This window comes from Lates calcarifer, linkage group LG15, assembly GCF_001640805.2.
Source record: "Lates calcarifer isolate ASB-BC8 linkage group LG15, TLL_Latcal_v3, whole genome shotgun sequence".
Taxonomy (NCBI): Eukaryota; Metazoa; Chordata; class Actinopteri; family Centropomidae; genus Lates; species Lates calcarifer.
In genome coordinates, this window is record NC_066847.1 from 14,947,783 (window position 1) to 14,967,786 (window position 20,004).

General features: G+C 40.6%; 2 protein-coding genes across 2 annotated transcripts; one reads left to right on the forward strand and one right to left on the reverse strand.

Moving 5' to 3' along the window:
- Positions 1-752: 752 nt before the first annotated feature.
- Positions 753-6,474, reverse strand: fbxo43 (F-box protein 43). The gene is made up of 6 exons (XM_018665627.2): positions 6,349-6,474; positions 4,325-5,175; positions 3,458-4,201; positions 2,872-2,974; positions 2,515-2,709; positions 753-1,388 (listed from the first exon to the last, which is right to left on the reverse strand). The coding sequence occupies exons 2-6, from the start codon at positions 5,128-5,130 to the stop codon at positions 1,140-1,142; spliced, it is 2,097 nt and encodes a 698-aa protein (XP_018521143.1). The 5' UTR covers positions 5,131-5,175; positions 6,349-6,474; the 3' UTR covers positions 753-1,139.
- On the forward strand, positions 6,368-19,840 carry spag1b (sperm associated antigen 1b). Its single transcript, XM_018665626.2, has 19 exons — positions 6,368-6,605; positions 6,872-7,019; positions 7,532-7,691; positions 7,829-7,951; positions 8,038-8,108; positions 8,334-8,446; positions 8,552-8,657; positions 8,811-8,941; positions 9,095-9,201; positions 9,539-9,647; positions 10,847-11,302; positions 13,112-13,211; positions 13,652-13,804; positions 14,444-14,601; positions 15,425-15,566; positions 16,458-16,584; positions 16,777-16,932; positions 17,907-18,227; positions 18,440-19,840. The coding sequence occupies exons 1-19, from the start codon at positions 6,368-6,370 to the stop codon at positions 18,566-18,568; spliced, it is 3,048 nt and encodes a 1,015-aa protein (XP_018521142.1). The 3' UTR covers positions 18,569-19,840.
- The last annotated feature ends 164 nt before the right edge of the window (positions 19,841-20,004 follow it).

The window sequence follows — 20,004 nt, forward strand, 5'->3', positions numbered from 1 at the left end:
GCCAATACATCATCAGAGGCCAGAGTGTGTTCCTGTATGAAAACAAACATTGAACACTGAAAGAGGCAAAGTATGGAAATTCTGTTAAACTCCAAACTGATGTTACACACTGAAATTTATGAGGTTATGAAATGTCAATCAAAAATTATACTCACTAAATTGACAGCAGTAAGATGTGGAAACTCTTAAAACAGAAAGACAAACATAAAGTTAGCAAAACAACATAAGTTCAAAAACTACAAAAGAAAAGAGTAAATTTAAATTTCTAAAAAATAGTGTCCTTACCTGTTGAAACTACTCCACTCATGTTCACCTCAAAAATACAAATGCCTGTGCAGTATTTTGAGGGCAGAGAAAATCAAGCCAGGCAGATACGGTAGGACACATTCAGCTAGCCACAAACCTCTCAGTGTAATTACAGACACACTGCAGGTTGCTATGGAAGTGGACTCATTTTCAAAACACAGGGGGCAGTAAAAGTTTAACTAGAGAAGACCAGACAAACAAATACAAGTTTGTAATTCTTGTAGTTTGAGACCCAAGCCCTTCCTTTATTCTAAATTTGACATAAAAAATGACATTAATGTTACTATCCAAGATCACTGACATATAATGAAAAAGTGACAAAATAACTACATTGCTGTTGTAGTTAAGACAAGGTATGATCACATCACTAGATGGCGCCAAACACTAAAAAATGTATTTGTACAGATTACAAGAGCAACCCTTTTGAATGAGACAAGTGACACAGATGTGTAAAAAATAAGTCACCAAATTTATTTTAAAACTGATCTGAAAACACATTGGTAAAAGTTGAAAATCTCAGAAATTCCAAAAATCATTCTGTACACTTGATCAGTGTGTATGTAGAAGTACATCAACAGCAAAATTCAGTCATTGCACTGCTGGTGAGCCTTCAAATTCATAATTAAAAACACAGAAGAAATAATTGCACTGAAAAAAGGGGGAAAAATACAGTACATAGACAGTCACAAAGACAAAACAATGAGTACAGACGTAGTTCTCATGTACTGGCTACAAATAAGTATCCGTGTTGCCAAGCCTTGTTTTCACCATTACGGGGAAAAGCATGCTAAAGTGACTTGGCATAGGAAGTAGGAATACAGTTCACTTTGCTCTCATAGTCTCCTAACGTTTCGCTTGCTTTGAGCACTACCTGGAAGGAGTATGTCGTTTTTGCGACGGCCTACAGACTGGCTGCCACACTCTCTAGAGCCATGAAAGGCACACAAGCAGGAAGTGCAAAACTGGAAACCACAGTCAGCCCTGCTGCACACACCTTCCCCTTTCACTGAGTGACATCTTGCAGGATGCTGACATCGAGGGCAAGGTTTGAGGCACTCATCATTGAAGAGGGTTTTGGCGACCTGAAAAGGGGAAAAAGATATATGAAATAAAGTAAACGTTTTATGTGAACTTCCCTCATCTCCACTCAATCAAATGACAAAATGCCATTCACTTTCCAAAGAGCAGCCTTTAGCCTTTCAACTATTGTTGAATATATGCAAAGACAGTTACATGTTTTGTTCTTCAGGCTCTGTGAGAATTTGAATGACAATGACACAACATGTAAGTACTAAGTCACAGCTTTAAGTTGGGCAGGTTTACATCACTATTGAAAACTGAGTGTGAGATATAGTTATTTTAACACTTGGTGCCCAAATTGCAAGAGTTTAAAAATAATTTGACATTTGGCAAGCAAATATTTCCTGGGCAGCTGTTTGTTGTTTCAACATTAGAAAAACCCCTTTATGATTGCACAGCAAATCAGAAAAGCTCTCCAGGGTGTTGGTGTACATGGTCTATGTCAACAATCAAGTCCTGGCATTTATGATCGGTAAAGTCATAAAGGTCTTAAAAGGAATGCAGGAGCACTGTGTGTGCTCAGATTCAGCCACAATGCATCAAAACGCTTTGGACAATATTTCATCATTTAGTAATGTAATGATCCTAAACATACAGCTAAAGCAACCAAAGAACCTTTCAGGGTGAAGCCAAGGAATATCTAAGGACTGACTGTCCAAGTCAATCACCTTACCTTAATCTGCTGTAGTGAATCAATATGCTCAAGACCAGACTAAAGGGAGCAAGACCCCTCAACAAGCAAAAGCTAAAGGTGTCCGCATTGAATGCCTTGGAGAGCATCACTAGGAAAGACACAAAGTGTCTGGTGATGTCTATGGGTCAAAGACTTCAGGTAATCATTGACTGCATAGGATTTTCCACAAAACATTAAAGAGGATGTTTTCTCTGTGTATCTGTCCAATTACTTTTGAACCCCTAAATCCGTCCCCAGGGTTTAGGGGTGTGTTAAAATGGCTATACCTCCTTAACAGTTCTTTCTATATCAATGTGAAACCTTGTTTTATTTCAAACTGAATGTTCTGAAGCACAAAGCCCAAAGAGCAAAAATTGTAACTGTCCAAATACTTACAAACTGGACTGTATCGTCTAAATATTTAAGGAAATCCAGCATAATGGTTTTAAACTCACTTCCAGAAATTTATCCCGTTTGCTGCTGCTGCCTGAACGTGAGGTGCTGTGTTGTAATTGGATTAAAGTGCTATTTCCTGTCTGCGGGGTGCAGTAGCTAGAGGTCCTGGACTGTGTCTGGACTGTCTTGAGGGCCGACCTCTTAAGCAGAGTCAGTCTGGTCTCTGCGTCAGGGACATGGACAGCAGCACCGAGCTGTAAGACAGCAAAAAGTTAAGGTCATTTTATCTAATAGCCACCATTAGTTATGTATGTTATAGTAGATGTTTTTCCAGCAACAGGAGTAATGTCGTATACTGACATGAGAACGATTTGTCATAAACCATCCAATAGTGGCTAATAGAGCAAATCTCCTACCTCAAGAGCAGCCTTCACTTCACTCAGGTGGTTTCTTCTCCTAAAGCTTGCTTGCTTGTCCTGCTGAATAATACCATTCCAGCTCTTGCTCACCTGACCACACCTGTCAAACAAACAGATGCAGGCATGAGACCAATATTTTCAGCCCTCCGTGCACCTTTAGTGCTGACTGTGTCCTTAACTCTTCATCAAGCCTGATGCTTTGAGGATTAATCAGGTTTTACATTAAACATGAAATATATTTTTATAAAATTAATTTCTTATGAAAATACAAAAAGCAAATATTGCTCAAACTTTTCAAACAAAAGATGCTGGTTTCACAAAGTAAATTACTTTGCTCTTCAGTGCTAAAAATGTATGAATTCCACAGGATTCTAGACAATTTATGTAACTGTAATCATTTATTTTGTTTTAACTTAGTGCTGCGGTCACAGTTTAATCACTGTCTACTTGGCAATGGAGCCATTTAGCCTCTGAGGGAAGGAAGTTGTACAGACTTACACAGTAGATGCAACAGAAACATGAAAAAATGAGAAGATTTTGCTTTGTATAACAGTGTTGAGAGCTACAAACACAATTTCCTCACCTGTAGATGCTATCAGAGGTCAGGTGGCTGAATATGACAGCTAGGATGTGCCTGAGGTTCCTCTTCTTCAGCTCTGTGAGTATGTCCACCTTCCCTAGGCCCATCTTCCGGCCAATCAGTCCTGCTAATGGCATAGTGGTCCTGAATGCCAAAGGGGTCTCAGCTAGTGCTGCTGTGGACTTAAGCTGCTCCATCAAGCTTGGACTTTGGCCAAAAGACATCTGCTGGCACATAGCATGAACCAGCTGCAAAGCTGGAGTGAGAGAGAGGTTAACTGGGGTTGTCCTGAGAGGAGTTACATCTGGATTAGCAGGAACTGTGCTAAAAGGTGTCATGTTTTCTGGCTTGGCTATGCAGGCTCTCAGTGGGGTGGTATAGTCTTGTTTTGCATAGGCCAAACCATCAGAGGTCATGCTATTACCACATTTAAGAGAGAGAACATTGCGAGGGGTGGCACCATCAGAAAATACATCCTCTTTAGAATGGCTGTGGCACTGGTGATATTGTTCATGCTGTCTGTCCTTTGGGTCTTCCTCAGACTGAGATCCCCCCTCTCTGAGTGTGGAAAGCCTGTGCTGACGGTGCAAGCGGGAACGCCGCTTTGCCTCTGCCAGATTTGGGGTTTCACAGTTTCTTTTGGAAGCAAAGAGCAGCACCTCCTGGAATGAACCATCATGGTCGACAGAGGAGTCTTGGGATTTATCGAGGGTCAGGGAACTGAAACCGCTGTCTTCACACACAGACCTGTTGCAGGGTTAGAAAGGAGTTAAATACAGGCATGTTTTCTGACTAAGATCATTCTCCAAACATTCAGCTGGAAAAATCTACAACTAAATGTTGAAAGTCAAATGTCAAAAAAGCCCATACCTGATGTATTTGGGTGTGTGCGTAGATGATGGTGTACAGACACTTAAGCTGTCATTTAGGCCATTTGTCACAACACTGATTGGTGATTGAGAGTTTTCCTTAGATGAGGCAGGAAGGAATTTTCTAAAGCATGGAGTCTCAATATTGATTTGATCAGAAGCAGAGATACTCTCACTGAAATCGTCACCTGAGAGGGAGATTCTTCTCTCAAAATTAGAAGCAAGCTCAGAGTGGAGTTTACCATCTTCAAGAGTGGAGGTTCTCACCTGTGAGAAAAGGAGACGACGTTTCCTACCAGATAATGGCAGGTCCTGCTCCTGTTTTAAAGTGTTTGAGGCCAAAGCCCCCATCACAGTGTCTGGAGAGCCTAACGATGCACTGAGCCAGTCTTCAGACCTGGTGCCGATGGAGGATTCAGTCTGTCTGATGCATGGTGATCTTGTGTTGTCAGTTTTGAAATCTGCAGAAGGCTTGCACATAAGAAGTCTGAGTCGCAATGGGGCATCTCTTTTATATACTTTAGGAGTTTCACACCAGGTAACTGATGGCCGCTGTGATCCCCTGGAGTCTTTGTCCAAAAGTCTGGGTGATTCTCTGGTCCTCTCTTTAGGTGTGACAGAAAGCCTGAGGTTCTCTTTAGGCATTTCATTGAATTCTACAGGAGACAAAGACCTACAGGAGTCGACTCCACTGATGCTGCGCGGGCTGTGGAATAACCCTGAGTATCCACTGTCACAGCAGTCGTCGTAACAATGCTGGCTTTTGCAGCTCTCGAGGTAGACGTTTAATTCAGGAGTGCACTGCATTTTCCTCCTCCCGTGTGCAGGCCTCGCCCCAAGAGGTGAGGTGACCTCTAGACAGCAAAAAGTAGTCAATAGTAGGCTACTACTCAAGGATAACTAACAAGCATGACATTAAAGAGCCCAGGACAGCAATGAGTGTGCCTGTCTAATAATAAACTTTAATTTTAAAAACGTTACAAGGCACAAAAACGACAAAACAGAACAAAGCTAAGTTAGCTTAAATGCTGCGTCTGTTTTCAAAGTCTCATGTCTAATTAGGTGCTGTTACCTTGGACTCACTTTGTGAGAGCAGTCTAGCCAAGTAATAAAATCATCTTGCTATAGTGTCTATTTATATATGTAACACAAACTATCAGAGAAACTCAGCTGATTCAACGTCAGATGTCCTCAGCTGTTTCATCAGCGTTGCTATGAGAGCGCGTCTTGTCGATTTAAATCGCAGTTGCTTGCTCTTTGTGATGCCGCTATAAAGTGAGCTGTAGCCGCCAAGACGAACAACCCTCCCCGACTAGCTGTTCACTGTCGGCAGCGGACCCCGGGGATTCAGACGGGGACCAACAAGGGAATGTGTCCCTTTCATACTATTTTATTCCCAGTTAGATTGACTAAACACAGGTTAACATATTAAAATAACGGAGTAGACTCGATAGAATGCAATGTATCTTGGTCTGCCTGTCCTGAGGTCAAAGATAACGTTACTATGCACAAAGAAAATAATATTGTTACAATGCCTTTGAGCGTGGATGTAAGGTAGAACTTATAGTTAACCATTTTCACGACTAAGCTAACGTAAAAACCAAACACGTTGATTCCCTCTAGTCCCACAAACGCTTGCTAGAGCAATTAGCATAATGGGAAAACACCTGTGTCGATTGCTGACTTCTGTATAAGGAAATTGATCTACCTAAAAACGTGATGGGTATTGTTCCCGCATATAGACTCTATATAGTATAATGTCACCCACATTGACAAATGTAATGTTTGTATGTCAAACACGTGTACACAGGATCTCTCTCACACATATACACACCTAATATCAAAGAGCCATTGGGTTAATTCCTAAAGGATTCATCTTTCATTAATAAATAAGTTTACATGCGGTAATGTATGCACCACATTCAAGATAGTATAAACGTACTACTTAAGCGTACTTAAGTACATTGCAAAAAACACTTAAGATTTATCTTTAAAGCACAGGTTTATAATGATATATCTACTTACTTCTAGTTGTAGTCGGCTTATGCAAAGACAACGCCGATTCCTCAGTATCAGTTCTAGGCCTCAGCTTGCACCCCTTGTCGTTATTTCTGTTTCCTACATGCTCGTCTTCAGGCACCTACCAGCCACGTTTTCAAATTTGGAGCCTAGCATCGACTGTGTCACGTGTTTCCGCTTTGCAGTTCCACTGCTGACCTACTGCCGTGTGGTTACCATAGTAACGGACCACGCTTTGCAGCGTTTTCGCCAAACAGCAGCAGGTAAAGTTATTTATACTTTAACAACATTTGTCACTTTTTTGGTTATAAGTTAACATAAACAGTTTATATATTCTTTACTAAAATTATGTCTTGCCTCAAATGTGCAGAACTAACGTTTCATCTCTTCTGTTGTATCTAAATTAACAAAAACTTTAGCTTCCTTATGTGAGCTGGCAAATGTTTTATATCATTCAGAACTCTACCGAGTCTGCTATTAACAGAACATTGTTTGACATACTAAGAGAGTTAACTGAAATTGTTCCCAGGCATGAGTGCAGATGCAGTTTTCTCTCTTCAAAACCAATCCACCGCCGTGGGATATAGTGGGAAGGTACCCGTGGAGCACCTGGACTATGATTTCATAGAAAAATGCAAAGATGTGAAATACCTGGAGAAGATACTGAGAGTACTGAGGTAAAGGTCACATAACTGAGCGTGAGGTAGGAGGAGGCAGAACTGATTTTGTATGTTCATCAGCTTTTCTCCATTAAATAATTCACTGACTGTCACATTGATCATATGCAATCTATAGTCAGTTTCAAGAAGAGAAGAAGTAGATATATGATGACATGTGCTGATATCAAACTTTTTTTTCACAGAACATAATGCAGAAAAAGATGCTTGGGGGTATTTAGACATTGTGAAAATACATAAATATATTCAAACAAGGAAGATGCTGGGTAAGAAAATCTAGCTACTTTGTAGCTAGCCCCTGTGAAGGTGAATTGAAACAATAAAACACAGAGCAAAAAAAATCATTGCCAATACAAATGGAAAAAAAAAAATGAAACTGAAAATTAGCATCAGCATCACCCAAAAAAATCCAGCATGTCAGGCTAGTAGGACTCATCATAACTCAATACAATACACTAAACTCAACTGACATGATTTCTTGGAAGTTAGGCTTTGATTTACTTTGTTTAAAGGTCAGGTGACGAGGGCATTTATCCTCATCTGATCAAGTTCTGTGAGAGTCACTTGGAGAAACTGCACCCTAGAAGCCCAGCCCTCAGGAAGGAAAACCTTGTGGCAACAGCAGCCAGCCTTTCTAATGATGAGTGGAGCCAAATTGCTGATGAGTTGAAGGTATGTTACACATGTAGTGTTTTTTTGTTTGTTTGTTTGTTTTCGCTTAATGCTTATTTTCTGCTCTCTTCATATATGTTTGTTTCTCTGAAAATTAGCCACAAATATTTTAATATTAAATACTTTGTTTTTCATAGACATGGCAAGAAGAAAACAAAAAGACTGAAACTTTACTCAAACAGCAGTCTGCATTTGATGATCTGGTGAATGAAAATATGCCACCTATAAGAGGATCCAATCATTCCATTCCACTTAGTCAGGTAAATGTTGTTTCCACTGATGTATGTAAACATGTACATGTATGTATAGAACAAAAGTAGTCAAAATAAGTGTTATGTCATCACAGACTTCAAATGCAAAAGAAAAGAGGAATTCTTCAAAATGTTCTCTCCCACGTGATTATCGAGAATGGGAAAAGTGAGTCATTTTGTCTTTACATTTGTCTAAGAAAGAACACATTGTTAGTGCGCCTGAAGGCACTGTGCATCAATAATTTAGTTTTCCATATAATATATAATTTAGTTACTTTGTAAAATGGCCTTATCTAAGTTTCTTTGATTACAGTGATCCACAGTGGAAAATTTTGATGCTATACTGCTATACTATCATCCCTCATCTAAATATATTTCACTCTATTTCCAGGTTTGATGTTGAAAAAGAATGTGAAAGGATTGATGTGAGTGAGGTCGAAAGTTATCCACCAGCTGCTAGAATCACAGGAGATCCTAAAATCAAGACAAAAGTGGATACCTCATGTAATGTATTGTGTATAACAGCTCATTTTTAGTTTGTGGCCATTGCATATACCTCAGTTGTGTGGGTATGTGTTTGAAATGTGTGGTCTCCAACAATACATCTAGTGCTGACACAACAGGAGAAGCTCCTCCTGGCAAATCGTGAAAAGGACAAAGGCAATGAAGCTTTCAGAGCAAAAGATTATGAAGAGGCAGTTGCATACTATTCCAGGTCAGATTCTTAAAAATATATTACTCAAAGCAGCTTACAAACATATGTGTGACTGTCTTGTATTGAAGCCTGATTTAATTCCCATTTAATATACCCCTAAGTGTTTGTCCATTGTGAAGAGAGATCTGTTTTATTTTTGGCTTTCTGGGATAGGAGCCTTTCCATTATGCCAACTGTGGCTACATACAACAACAGAGCGCAGGCACACATCAATCTGAAGCACTGGCACAGTGCTATGGCAGACTGCCAGAGTGTGCTTGAGTTGGAGCAAGGCAATGTGAAAGGTGCTTTCCTTTTTTATATATCTTTAATTACAGTACTGCAGTGCTTGCAAACAGAAATTTTACTGTGGTCTTGTGAATTGTTTGATGTTTTTACATGCTATATTTATACTAACTGTAGGTAATGTATGTACATAATGTATGCTTTATCATTAGCCCTGCTACGTCGTGCCACTGTACACAAGCATATGGGCCACTTCCACCTGGCTACTGAAGACCTGAGGAAGGCGCTAATGGAAGAGCCGCAGAATGCTGCAGCCACAGTAGGTGATAGTGGTAGTGAGGCATGTTGATTAGTTGCCAGTAGCCCTTTGTCCATTAGGTGTCACTGTGATCAGGGAGTTAGAGAACATTGCAGCTGCTGCAAGGTATTAAGAAAATCCCACGAGGTCTATCATCATTGTAAACCCTTACAGATAAGTAGTATAGATAATGGATGGATGAATGAGGAGAGAATGCTCCTTTTATACTGGCAGACAAGCTATTCACGGTAGTTCAGTAGTATATGGATGATTATGGTATCAATACCTTTGCTGACTCCTGTAACAGAACTGTTTGGTTCCTACTGTTGACAAATTAAAATCTTTGTATATTTTTTAGCAACTTCTGTCTGAAATTGAGAAAATGAAGGAATGTCAACCAGAGAAGCAAAGCAAAGGGAAAAAAATACTCATCCAAGAAGTAGAAGAGAAAGATGACAACAGAAATGGTAAGACAAAAGCAGACGGTGAGATTTTTTTTTAACACCTCCATAATTAATATCTGTATCCTTGATTTACACACATACAGATACAAACACTCCAACTAGCCAGTGACTATTAATAATTCCCTGAATCCATCCAGAAATCTATTTCTGTCTAATCAGTTAATTTAAATGAGGGCAGTGCTCCCATTCCTATATTTACCACAACATGGACAGTTTATCTGATTCTCTCTTCAGGGAGAGTTACTGTCTGTAGTGAAAATTTCAGCATTTTTGCAGTCATGAAGCCAGAAAATGATTGATGTATCAAGACAGAGCACTGAGTATCAATTATTCTAGCTCATTCAAATAAAACTAACAATCAAAGACAGAACCTAATAAAGTGACTCTGTGGTTAGGAAAATGACTTGATACTTAGTTATGCAGTAGAATCTGACTGATATATTGGTATGTTTGATAATATTAGCAGATTTCATCTTATTACAGGAATATTGGTGTTTATATTTTATATATATCAGTAAATATTTAGCATAAAATTGTAGTATAGAAATGTTTAAGGTAGCTTAGAGACATAAAATGCCCCCCTCAGAACATTTCTTATTCCTAATTCCTTAATAACCAAACTTGAATGATCGTCAGCATGGCTGGTGGCCAGTTTTTAACTCTCAAATATTGATCATTGGCCTCAGAAATGGTTGCCCTAGTATACAGTACCTAAAACTGAGTATTGAAATACTCTGTGTAGTATAAATAATAGATATTTTTACACTACATTGTAGTATATCTGTATATTTGTGCTTGATTAATCCCCACTGCGGTTCTCTGGCATTGGAATTGCCCTGTAATCCACTCATGATTTATAGAGAATATTTGAGAAAGCTTCATCTTTTCTGATAATAGTTTGAGTCATTTTCATTGCAAACCACTCTGTCTGCTGTGGTATAGATAGAGGAAACTCCCTGTGTCCCTCTGGGTAACATGACATAGTATGTGTGCTGAGTTATCCACCCCACCCCCACCCATCACTTTCGCAATTCAGTGCTGAGAGTGGCTGCTTCCTGGAACTCCCTCTTTGAAGTAGCTCTGTGGCTGTGTGTGTCTTGTGTGTCCAACCCTCCCCCACTGTGATGTAACCACTGACTCCTTCCGGTGGGTGTGCCCACTCCCCTTCTCTCTGTCTCTCCCTCCCCTCCTGTCCCTTCCAGCTTGTCTGGTTGAACCCAGCCAGCTTGTGGGAGGGGAGAAGAGCTCAGCTGCTCCTGTCGAAAGGGGAGACATGGGTAACGCTCAAAAAAAGCCCCACGGCAGAGGGGACGGGGGTCCACACAGTGAGTCCAGCAACTCCCACCAAGGACACTGGAGGAGCAAAGGAGGCAGCTCGGACAAGTACAAAGTCACGCAGGAGTCTAAGGACAAGGTTGCCAATGGAACAAGCAAGAGGGGCTCGACAGCTTCAGTTCAGGCTGACAGGAACAGCAGCGGGAAGGGAACTCCAGTTGGAGGAACTGCTAGGGAAACTATCAACCTTGATGCTCCATGTGGAGCCCTGCCCCCACCTCTGGCCCGGCTAAAAAATGAAGGAAACCTGCTGTTTAAAAATGGACAGTTTGCCGATGCACTGGAGAAATACTCACAAGCCATTCAAGGCTATACAGATTCAGGTAGGTTTAAAAAGTCATGGTTGATGCTGATCTTATGTATATTTACATGTTATAGCCTGACATGACTGTTAGCTCAATGATTTAGTTTGCAAGAATGTGGTTGATGTATGACACTGGAGAAAAGTTAACCATGTGCCTCCATGTCAATACACATAACGTTTATACTGACACCGGTGTTTTTTAAACAAGCAGCGACAAGAAACAGTTTGACTGTTGTTTCACCACCAGTGTCACCCATATTTGAATGAATATGGCTTTATGGGCTTTAATCATCAAGTCTCTTGAGACTGTTTCCTGTAAGTGGCAGATGCAATTGTAAATCAAAGGTCATGACCTTGCTGTTATAATGCTAATGCTTCCATTTAATTTTTTTTGTTCCTTTAATCACACTGCAGGATATTACACGTTGAAAAAAATCTTTCCTGTGAATACCTAAACAAGAGAAATTATATCCTCCATCAGCATTAATGTACATACAGTCGTGAAATGGTTATAAATATTTCAAAAAGAGCTATACAAGAGTTTAAATGTTAGGCTGTTTGTTGATGTATTTAGTAACTCTGTCCCTACAGTGATGCGTCACAGTGTGCTTGGTGTGGTGTGTAGGGACAGTGTTTCTGTTTTAGCCTCAGCCTGGTGCTAAGCCTCTCAGCTCAGGTCTGTCCAGGTCACATGACCGCTAACCACTCACTGTGAAATTGAATCTGTGGGACTGCAGCTATAATTCTCATGAGAGGAAGGGAGTAAGTGATTGATGGAGTGAGGAAAACTGCTGCTTGTCAGGCCTAACCCACCATCAAACATACTTTCTCTGTCTCTCTCTGCCAGTGGATATGACAGTGATGGGACATGGGTCTATCATCTGACTGTTGTAATGAAGGCCATTTGTAATTCATATTACAACCTGGGACAGAGATGAAAATACACTCTGTAAAAAAGGGTTATTGCAAAAAAAGAAACAAAGTCATGTATATCTCTAACATACTGGACACGATCTACTGCCACAGTAACTTTACTCAGTGTGAACAGTTGCTGAGACATCATCGCTGCCACACTGTGTCATCCATAATCTGCTTTCATCTGATGAGGTAGCATACTAAGCTGACTGTATTTATATAAGAATGTTCCTCTGTCTGTAATATATAGTATAGGGCTATCTGATTTGCCTGTGTCAGTAATGATGGAAATGAAAATGAACTGAAACTTCTGTTAGGCAAGTAGGGAGAAAAGCAAATACACTGTGTACAGTTTGTATGAGTTGTTGAACTTTCCAGAGAAAATGAAAATGGAAAAGTGGTTTGACAAGCTTTTTCTTGCTATTAAGGAACTTTGGTCAAACCTGTGTGAAATCCAGACTCTTACCTTACCTGAAAACATGCAAACAAAGAGATTAGTGAAGCACATGAATACACAGAGTTCCTGCGTCATCCTGCAACTTTAAAATAATGTTGCAGTTATCTGTCTGACACGCAAGAGGAAGTTTTAGGTTAGTATCTTACCAGCAAGAGGTTTTGAAAGTCATGCTTCTGATGCTGATACAAACAAAAAAAGCTTTATTTCCACATTACTGGAACCCACTACTGCAACACACACACACATATATACAGCACCAAAGGTAGAGTGGAACAAAATATTTGTAATATGAAAGACACTGAACTCTCACTTGAAATCCATGTCTGTTTAAGCGGTGCTCCCATGTTTCTACAGCTCCTCAGAGTCAGGTCAGAACACATTCAGAGGGATTTGCAGACTATGAAATTAGTTTTCTAAGTATGTTCTCTTTATATTTATATTTGTCTCTTTGTGCAGGGATTGATAGTCCAGAGGATCTATGTATTCTGTATTCTAACAGAGCAGCTTGCTACCTGAAAGATGGCAACAGTCAAGACTGCATACAAGACTGCACAAGGTGAGACCATTGTTTACTTACAATATGCAGTGTTTGCCGTGGGTGTCAGCCCAAATTTCACAATTTACATTGGGTCTTACCTCAAAAATCTAACAGCCTTATCATTTAGATACCTCAGTAGCAGATGACCATCATTTGATGAGGGGATTGTGCATTGGGGTGTGTTGTAAGGGATTTAAGTTAATCTTTTTAGAAGTGGTTTTATTTAGTAAGTTTGCTTTAGATTCAATTTCTAAGGTGCATAGAAAAATTAGGTTCTGTGACAGGTCACTCATACATATACAACAGTACACTTGTACACCAATACTTACTACATACTCTCACAAAAACAGAGGAACAGATCCACTTTAATATCTGTCACAATATAGCCAGCATCTATAGCGGATGCAGCAGACCTGATCCTTTGCTCCTGTCTCATCCCATCTATTTATACCAACCAGAGCTCTGGAGCTGCAGCCATTCTCCCTAAAGCCCCTCCTTCGCCGGGCCATGGCTTATGAGTCCCTGGAGCGTTACCGGAAGGCCTACGTGGATTACAAAACCGTTCTGCAGATAGACATCAGTGTGCAGGCAGCACACGACAGCGTCAACAGGTATTAGCTTTGACCTCTCAACTGGGCTGAGAGACGGCAGAGGGCAGGGAGATGTGAGCACTGAAACGCAGACATGACAGAATAAATTTTAAAATTCATCATCACAGTTTTGAATGGTCTGATTGGCAACACAAGGCCAGGATTTGGCTGATTATTACACTGGAATGTCAGCTTTTCCAGTGATTATGACTACCCTTTTACTTGGACTGAGAAAGAGATCTGTGACAAAAGTGACTGTCCATTTTAATTGGGTGACACATAATATCATTAGGTGTGTTAGATAAGGAAATAAAATACAGAAAATGAATTCAGAAGACTAAATTAAAACAATTCAAACACACAAACAAACAATCTGTAGCTGCTAACAGATTTAGCTGGTGTTCAAAAGCAGTTCCAGCTAAAGGCTAATAATGGCTCTCAGACTGCATGTGCTCTCTCTGTTATGCAGCTCACATGGCTGCTTTGTGTTCAGGAGTACCAGAGAGTCATAGTTTTAATACATGTCCATATAGTACATCCACAACATGTTGGTGTACCAACTTTTAAGGCTTTTTTTCTGTGAGTGTTTTTAATGTTTTATCCATGTAGGACTTTGTGTAGCAATTCCACTTGTCCATGTATCAACTAATCTGTGTCCAGGATCACCAAGTTACTGATTGAGCAGGATGGCGCAGAGTGGAGAGAGAAACTTCCGGAGATTCCCCTGGTGCCTCTGTCAGCTCAGCAGCACCGCAGAGAGCAGCCACCTAGCGCAGAGGTTCTTCAGGCCCGAGCAGAAAAGGCTGCCAGGGATGGAGGTTTGTGTTTTTAGAAAAATCATAAAACCTGTTCTGGGTTATCCACAGACACACAGGATAATACTTACAGGTGTTTGTTGGATCTTTATCTGTAATTATACACTGACTCTAACAACTCTAACAGTTTATCTTCTGCATAGGGTACTTTTATTTGTACTTTAAGTACATTTTGCAATAATATTTACAAACTTTTATTTAAGTTCATTAACATTTCAGTGCAGTAATGGAGTATTTTTGCATTCTACTATTGCTACCCTTACTCACCTAAAGGATCTAGATACTTATTCTACCCCTGCTATCAACATAAGGAAATAGAATAGACTCTAAATGACCATTCACAGTCACTGTTCCTATTTCTCTCTCACTCCCCCCTGAGATAGGAGGAGGATGTTAAAGGCCCAATTTTTATATCAGTGGACGTGTTACTTCTGTTCACTGACTACGCAGTTTCTCAATTCCCAAGACTATGCTACAGCTATTATTTTTAAACTCCACTGAAAGAATAGACCTGCTGGCACAGTTTTTCTCCCAGAAGACGCTCTGCAGCAGATTGATTAGGCCATAGTCCACACTGTGACTGACTGCTGACTTAACTCCCAGTCCTCTTGTCCAGCTAGCACAGCATTAATTTCAAGCATTTAAACTCTCAAGGTCTATAGCATAGATGACTGGCACATTTCCTTTTACTACGTTCTAAGAAAGAAAAGAGAGGAATGTATTCAAGTATTCAAGTGTCAGTGTGGATCCCTGGCTTCAACAGAAAGGAGAGTTGAATTGGTCTTTAAGTAGTAATAAGTAATCACCACATTTCTTTGTCTTCCAGAGAGGAGAGCAGAAGTTCGTTTCACAACTTTGAAGCAGGAAGGGAATGACTTTGTGAAGAAGGGCCAATACCAAGATGCACTGGGAAAGTACACTGAATGCCTTAAGATAAAGCCAGAAGAGTGTGCTATCTACACCAACAGGTTAGTCTCACAGACACTGCTGTGGTCTCTTTCACTTCCTGTTCCTTGCTATTTTTGTCATTTATGATTGTTTCTTTATGAAGGGTGAATCACAGAAAACATCCAGAAAAAACAGTCATCGGTTTGGATGAATTAAAACAGACTGATTGATTATCCCCAGCTATCACCTGTCAGGCAGTGCATTCAGCTCTGAGGCTAATCCCAACCTCATCAGTCTGTCACTGGTAGTAAATTAGCATCTATTGTTGGTAAGAACAGAGTGGCTAGGGCTCAGGAAACAGCTGCCTGGTTCAGCTCTTTGTTTATCATGACTCCACTTATAGCCACTATCATACTGTCTTACGGTGAAGAGAAATACAGCAAGCATATAGCTTGCAGGAGGCAGGTCTGACTTCAGTCTCTGTCCTTCTATATTCCATCCTTCTCTTTCACAATAGTAGGTAGATTGCTGATAATGTCACAGAGGAAACTGTGATGCTGATGAAATATTTCCTATTGTGTGTACGTGTGTACGTGTTTGCTTGTGTATACTGAGCTCTGCTTCAGACAGAGCTTGTATGTAAGGCCACACCTGAGCAAACACCTGCATGCTACAGCTTTACAGCTGCTGAGACCCATTAAAGTGAAATTACAGACAACACATTCATGAAGAAAAAAGAACAACAGCTGGTGGAGCTACTTGAAGACATAAAATATGTCCCTTGTCTCATGTATTTCATATGAAAATGATTTTCATGTCTTTAGCTGTTATTATTTAAGTCTGACTCACAGTTGACAGTTGATGAGTCACAAACTCATGATACCTTTCCTTTCATGCATCACTTAAAACTAGCTGCTGATGCCAGAAACAAAAGTTACAAATGACGTGTGTGTGTGTGTGTGTATTTACAGAGCCCTTTGCTACTTGAAGCTGGAGAGGTTTACTGAGGCCAAGCAGGACTGTGATGCAGCACTGAAACTGGAGCCAACCAATAAGAAAGCCTTCTACAGACGAGCTCTTGCCAATAAAGGCCTCAAGGTGAACAGAGCTAGCTATGAATGTCACAAGGGAATGTGTTCTTTTAAAAGTAGAAACTATAAATTCTTCCCAAATTGTGTGTGAAAGGGACATTTCATTTAAGTTGTAAAACACCCTAAAATATTTAAACTCTGCAAAATGTCACGTAATGGTTTCACATGTAAAATGGTATTTCGTCACTGCATCCAACAGGACTACCTGGCATGCAGCTCTGACCTGCAGGAGGTGCTGCAGCAGGATCCCAGTGTGCAGGAGGCTGAGAAGGAGCTGGAGGAGGTCACAGTGCTGCTCAGGCAGAGTCTGGCCGCCTCACCGGCCAAGCCCAGGACGACTGTCCCCATCACAGAGGTAGACACACAAATGCTTTCTTGATATATATTTTAACCAGGGTTAGAGTCTGACTCTGTGCAGTGCTCACATCAACAGAGCAAATTGTCTCTTTCCTCTCTGTGTGGATATTGTGTGTTCCCCCCTGTGCCTGCATGGACCACCTTCCCCCTACAGTCCAAAGACATGTAGATTAGGTTAAGTGGCAACTCTTGCTGGTCTAAATGTCACCCCAGTATCAGCTGGGATAGACTCCTGCCCCTCAGCAACCCTCAAAAGGATAAGCAGTATAGCTAATGGATGGATGGTTGTTTAGGAGGAAGGTGATATATTGATAGATCACTATTTGATAGATATTACTGAACTGTGCTGTGATTATGGTTTAGTGGCCATAGTGGGAACTGCAGAACAGGCAGGTAGGTTATTTCAGGCACAGACAAGCCCATTTGTACCAAACAGCAGAGATCCAAAGTAAAGGAGTGGCACGAGAAGAAAAGCAAACATCTTGCAAACTAAAGCATTTTTCCTGTTCAGAAAGACTCTATTTAGCTTTGTTCTGCAATCTTCAGGTGGATGTGTGATTCTGTGTTTTGTGTCACAGTTGAGTTTTTATCACAGCTGAATAATGAACAGGATTCTTAGTTCCTGAACCCTTGAGGCCCAAAGTAGAGTATCTCTGTTATCTCTGCTACTCTGTGGGGTAATGTTATCTGTATGAGGATCTTGTCTCCTTTGCTCCACCATCATACTGCATTAGGGGAAGACCGCGGCTGGTTAATTTGACAGTACAGTACATTGAAGATTGGATCACAGTAGCCCAACCAAAATTATTTACATAAAAGGAAGTTAATTCTGAGTGTCTTTATATGGATGTAGCAAGCACAGATAGGAGGTACTGCCCTCTTTCCTCAAAGCTCTGAGCTTCTGCAACAAACCCTCCCTCATGTCTTTCCCCCAGTAAATCCACTTTTAGCATTTTTGTCGATCTTCCTCAGGTTGACGGTGATGAGGAGACGTCAGTCTCTCCTGACTCAGAGGGCAGCTGCAGAGGGGACATCACCATCAACCTCCAGCCGACCAACGTCTACGAGTTCGGCCAGGCCCTCAATGCAGCACGCTGTAGCAGAAACACGGCAGCCTGCGCCGACCTGCTGGCCTCCGCAGCCCCTGAAATGCTTCCACAGTACCTGAGCACTCAGCTGGACGGACACACCATCAGCTTCATCATGCAGGTGCTGGACTCCCACCTCCTGGAGAAAGACCCCAATTTGGTTTACCAGCACCTCAACCATTTGCATACCACTGACAGGTTCTCGGTAAGGGTTTACCCTCCATTCAAACAAGATTTGTTTACTCAGGAAAACGTAAAAAAAAACATGCAAAAATCTTTTACTGCGCAGCGCCTACTACTCCTCATAAATTGCTAATTATTTTCTAAGTAGTCTGTTCATTTTGAAGCAAATACTCCTAGCAGCTGAGGTTTTGGTAACAATTCAATTCAGTCAACAATTGCGTCCTTTTTCTGCAGACTGTACTGATGATGCTGGAGAAGGATGACCGCCAGCACATGACTCATCTGTTTGAGCATCTGTCGGCTGTGGAGAGCACGGAGTTCACTAAAAATGATGTTCAGAACCTAGCCAACAAATACATCTGACCCTCCTGTCCCTGCTCCCTGTTGCATGAGCTGCTGCACCACTACACCTCTTGGATCTATGCAAAACACTGGACATGAACTGAATAAACAAAGGCAGGAAACTGTAGAATGTGCCCTGAAGCAATACAATGGAACTGGGTCACATTCACTCTACTGATCTGTACTGTAAATGATCACCATATGTTTGAAAAACAGGATAAGAAATTTTTCTCTGTGGAAAATTTTGCTATGCAGATTTACTTTTGTACCACCACTAACAACTTGCATTGTACAACAGACAGTGGAATCCTGTGGAAATTTCACTTAAGTGTATTGATAAATCGGGTCCAATGCACAAAGTTATGTAAGGCTACAGGCAAGTGTTTCCCCCTATAGGCTGTAGCATTTGCTCAGGAAAAGCTCATGTTCCCAGAACTGTTCCCAGTTCATGTCGTCCTTGAACCCTGTAAGTCTCCTGACATCAGCCATTTGATAAATGAATGCTGCTGTCAGACACTAGCTAAGATCAGAAAAGATATTCAGTGCATCCTGAATGTTACCTAGCAAAGGAACAAGGGAGGTCATTTGCTGCTGAGATAATTAAGGTGTTCCTTGCAGCAGGACAAAACCATAAGATAAAGTAACTTTAACAATTTCATTATGACCATATGTACTGTATTATCTTTGAGGAAGAAATAGGCCTGCATGACATGGTATTGCTGTTCTGTGCAGTATGGTAACAGTATCTGTTGGACTGGTATCTACTGACAATTCTGTATGAGAAAATACAGTTTGTAACCTTACATGACTCAGGTGCTTTCTTTTGGTTATTCAGCTAAACAATTAGCATATCTGGGTTCACATGTAAAATCACATTTAAACAGCTGGTGTTTGTGTCTTTTCCATAAGGAATGACAAAGTCATTCATCCTATTTGTTTACCAAATTAGCCTGGCAGGCAACGCACATATGCACATTCATATGCAGTTTGGCCATGCAGACATGTACACACTGGAGAGATGTGTGCCTTGGATTTCAGACTATGGACTGACTTACATTTTGGTGAGTGTTCTTCCTAAAGAGAGAATATATTTATGTCATTCATTAGCTTTTATCAGATTGTTGAATGGCTTGGAATTGCATCAAAAACATACATATATTCACTTAGCTACATGCATGTAACTGTTTAAAATGTCATTTATTTGCTAATTTAAGGACAATCTGTTCATGTTAAGTATTTATCTATTGACAACTGCAGTCATCCAAAATAGACGACTGTCTGAATCGAAACCAATTTTTATTTTCAAATGTTTTATCTGCTCTACATTGATGTACCAAATTTAGCTCAGGGTGGCAAGTTGGCGAGCAAGAAGCAATAATTATATGCTCCAGTTTGTCCTCATTGTGGTTTTAAACTATATTTCCGTAGATATGTAAAAATGTGTACAATATTATGGG

Excerpts from the sequence above, each read along its gene's own strand:
- fbxo43 (XM_018665627.2), bottom strand. The coding sequence starts at position 5,130 with ATGCAGTGCACTCCTGAATTAAACGTCTACCTCGAGAGCTGCAAAAGC. Across the intron at positions 4,202-4,324 it reads CACACACCCAAATACATCAG|GTCTGTGTGTGAAGACAGCG; the intron begins GTATGGGCTTTT and ends ACCCTGCAACAG. Across the intron at positions 2,975-3,457 it reads ACCTCTGATAGCATCTACAG|GTGTGGTCAGGTGAGCAAGA; the intron begins GTGAGGAAATTG and ends TTTGTTTGACAG.
- spag1b (XM_018665626.2), top strand. The coding sequence starts at position 6,368 with ATGCAAAGACAACGCCGATTCCTCAGTATCAGTTCTAGGCCTCAGCTT. Across the intron at positions 8,447-8,551 it reads GACAAAAGTGGATACCTCAT|TGCTGACACAACAGGAGAAG; the intron begins GTAATGTATTGT and ends CAATACATCTAG. Across the intron at positions 13,212-13,651 it reads TGCATACAAGACTGCACAAG|AGCTCTGGAGCTGCAGCCAT; the intron begins GTGAGACCATTG and ends TATACCAACCAG.